Below are 1,841 nucleotides of genomic sequence, written 5' to 3' on the forward strand. Positions count from 1 at the left end.
TGTTTCCGAGGAGTGGCTGGTGAGTTTGAGCTGCTGACCTTGTCATTCTAAGCAACCTTACAGTCCAGTGCTTATCCTGTAGCACCATGCCCGGACTCCACAAGTATAGAAGTTAGGATTTATAAGACAGCTTTTTTTTTTTTTGATACAATAGAATCCATAGTATGTGTGTAATAACTTGACTTCTGAAAGACCCCACACTCTTGCCCAACAACATGGCCCTTCTGTGGAGTTTAATGTCAGTCATTCCAAATAGAAGCAAGATATTCACCAAATGTTCACATTCTCTCTCTCCAGCCTGTGGGACGTCAGAGGCCTCAGCCTACCTGGATGAGCTGCGTTTGGCTGTGGCTTGGAACCGTGTGGACATTGCCCAGAGTGAACTCTTCAGGGGGGACATTCAGTGGCGGGTGCGGGGCTGGGGCCTTGGGTGGAGGGGTGGGCCTAGGTTTGGGGTCCCTGTAAGGGAGATGTGCTCTTTTCCCTCTCTGACTTGTAATACCTGGACATTATGACTGTCCAGCCATCCTTTAAATGTTCACGCATCTGATTGTCCCCATCTTGTGCCTTCTCTCTCCATCCATCCATCCACCCACCATTCACCTGTCCATCCATACGTCACTCATAGCTCTGAACCCTCATCGCCTTTCCTTGGCCTCTCAGCTCGCCTAGGCTTCTGTCTGTCTCTGCTCATCTTTTCCTTCTTTCATCTGGTCCCGCAGTCCTTCCACCTTGAGGCCTCCCTCCTGGATGCCCTCCTGAATGACCGGCCCGAGTTTGTTCGCCTGCTCATCTCGCGCGGCCTCAGCCTGGGCCACTTTCTGACTCCAGAGCGCATGACCCAACTGTACAGTGTGACACCCCCCAACTCGGTGGTCCGCCACCTTCTGGACCAGGCATCCCATGGTGCGGGCGGGGGGACCAAAACCGCAGCCCCTAAAGGCTCTGCGGAGGCCCCACCTCCAGACGTAGGGTACGTGCTACGGCTGCTGCTGGGGGAAATGTGTGCGCCAAGGTACCACACCGCGAGTGCCGGGGATCCCCACGCTGGCCATGGCTGCCCGGAGAGTGTAAGGGACTGGGTCCCTCTGGGGCTGCCCTGGAAGGAACCAAGGGGCGGGACGAAATAAGTAGGAGTGGGCGTGGCTATATGTTGTGGGTGTGGTTGAACCAGGGGGCGGACAAACAACAACAAAAAAAATCACTATGAGTGGGCGTGGCTATATGTTGTGGGTGTGGTTGAACCAAGGGACTGGCCGACGAAGGTGGTGGAGCTGAGCCAGGCAGTGAAGAGGTGGACGCAGCTCTAACCATTCATTTCCTACTTGTAGACGTGCCTGCTCTCAGTTAGAGCGACCTCGGACCTCAGACTGGATGCTGTCCTTGGTCAGGCTCCCTGGAGTGACCTACTGCTCTGGGCACTCTTGTTGAACAGGGCTCAGATGGCCCTTTACTTCTGGGAGATGGTGAGTACTGACCTTTACGTCCGTTGCCTTTACTTTATGCTTACCAGACTCTAACCTCTTTACATCTGACTCCCATCTCGTCCTCAACTTCTGATATATTACTCCAACTGGTAGCTTAGTGGTTACGAGTCAGGCTGCTAACCTCAACGTCAGCAGTTCGAAACTACCGGCTGTTCCGCGGGAGAAAGATGAGGCTTTCTGCTCCCTTGAAGATTTATAGCCTCGGAAGCCCTATGCGGGTCGCTGAGTCGGAACCGACTTCACAGCACATCACCACCACCATTTCTTACCTTCCTTCTTCTTTCCCCTCTTCTTCTTCCTCCTGCTCCTTTTTCTTTTCTTTATTTTTGCTTAATGCAATGCATCTTTTAATTT

The 1,841-nt window shown here is 53.0% G+C and overlaps 1 protein-coding gene across 1 annotated transcript in view; it reads left to right on the forward strand.

Annotated features, from left to right (window-relative positions):
* The window catches only part of TRPM4 (transient receptor potential cation channel, subfamily M, member 4), a 52,664-nt gene that overhangs the window by 28,880 nt on the left and 21,943 nt on the right, over positions 1-1,841 (forward strand). The window contains exons 10-12 of the mRNA XM_006868402.1: positions 298-410; positions 723-1,070; positions 1,332-1,466. Coding sequence (XP_006868464.1) covers positions 298-410; positions 723-1,070; positions 1,332-1,466 — 596 coding nt within the window. The remainder of the gene's footprint in view (positions 1-297; positions 411-722; positions 1,071-1,331; positions 1,467-1,841) is intronic.

The sequence above is a fragment of the Chrysochloris asiatica genome, unplaced genomic scaffold (assembly GCF_000296735.1).
Source record: "Chrysochloris asiatica unplaced genomic scaffold, ChrAsi1.0 scaffold00116, whole genome shotgun sequence".
Lineage (NCBI taxonomy): Eukaryota > Metazoa > Chordata > Mammalia > Afrosoricida > Chrysochloridae > Chrysochloris > Chrysochloris asiatica.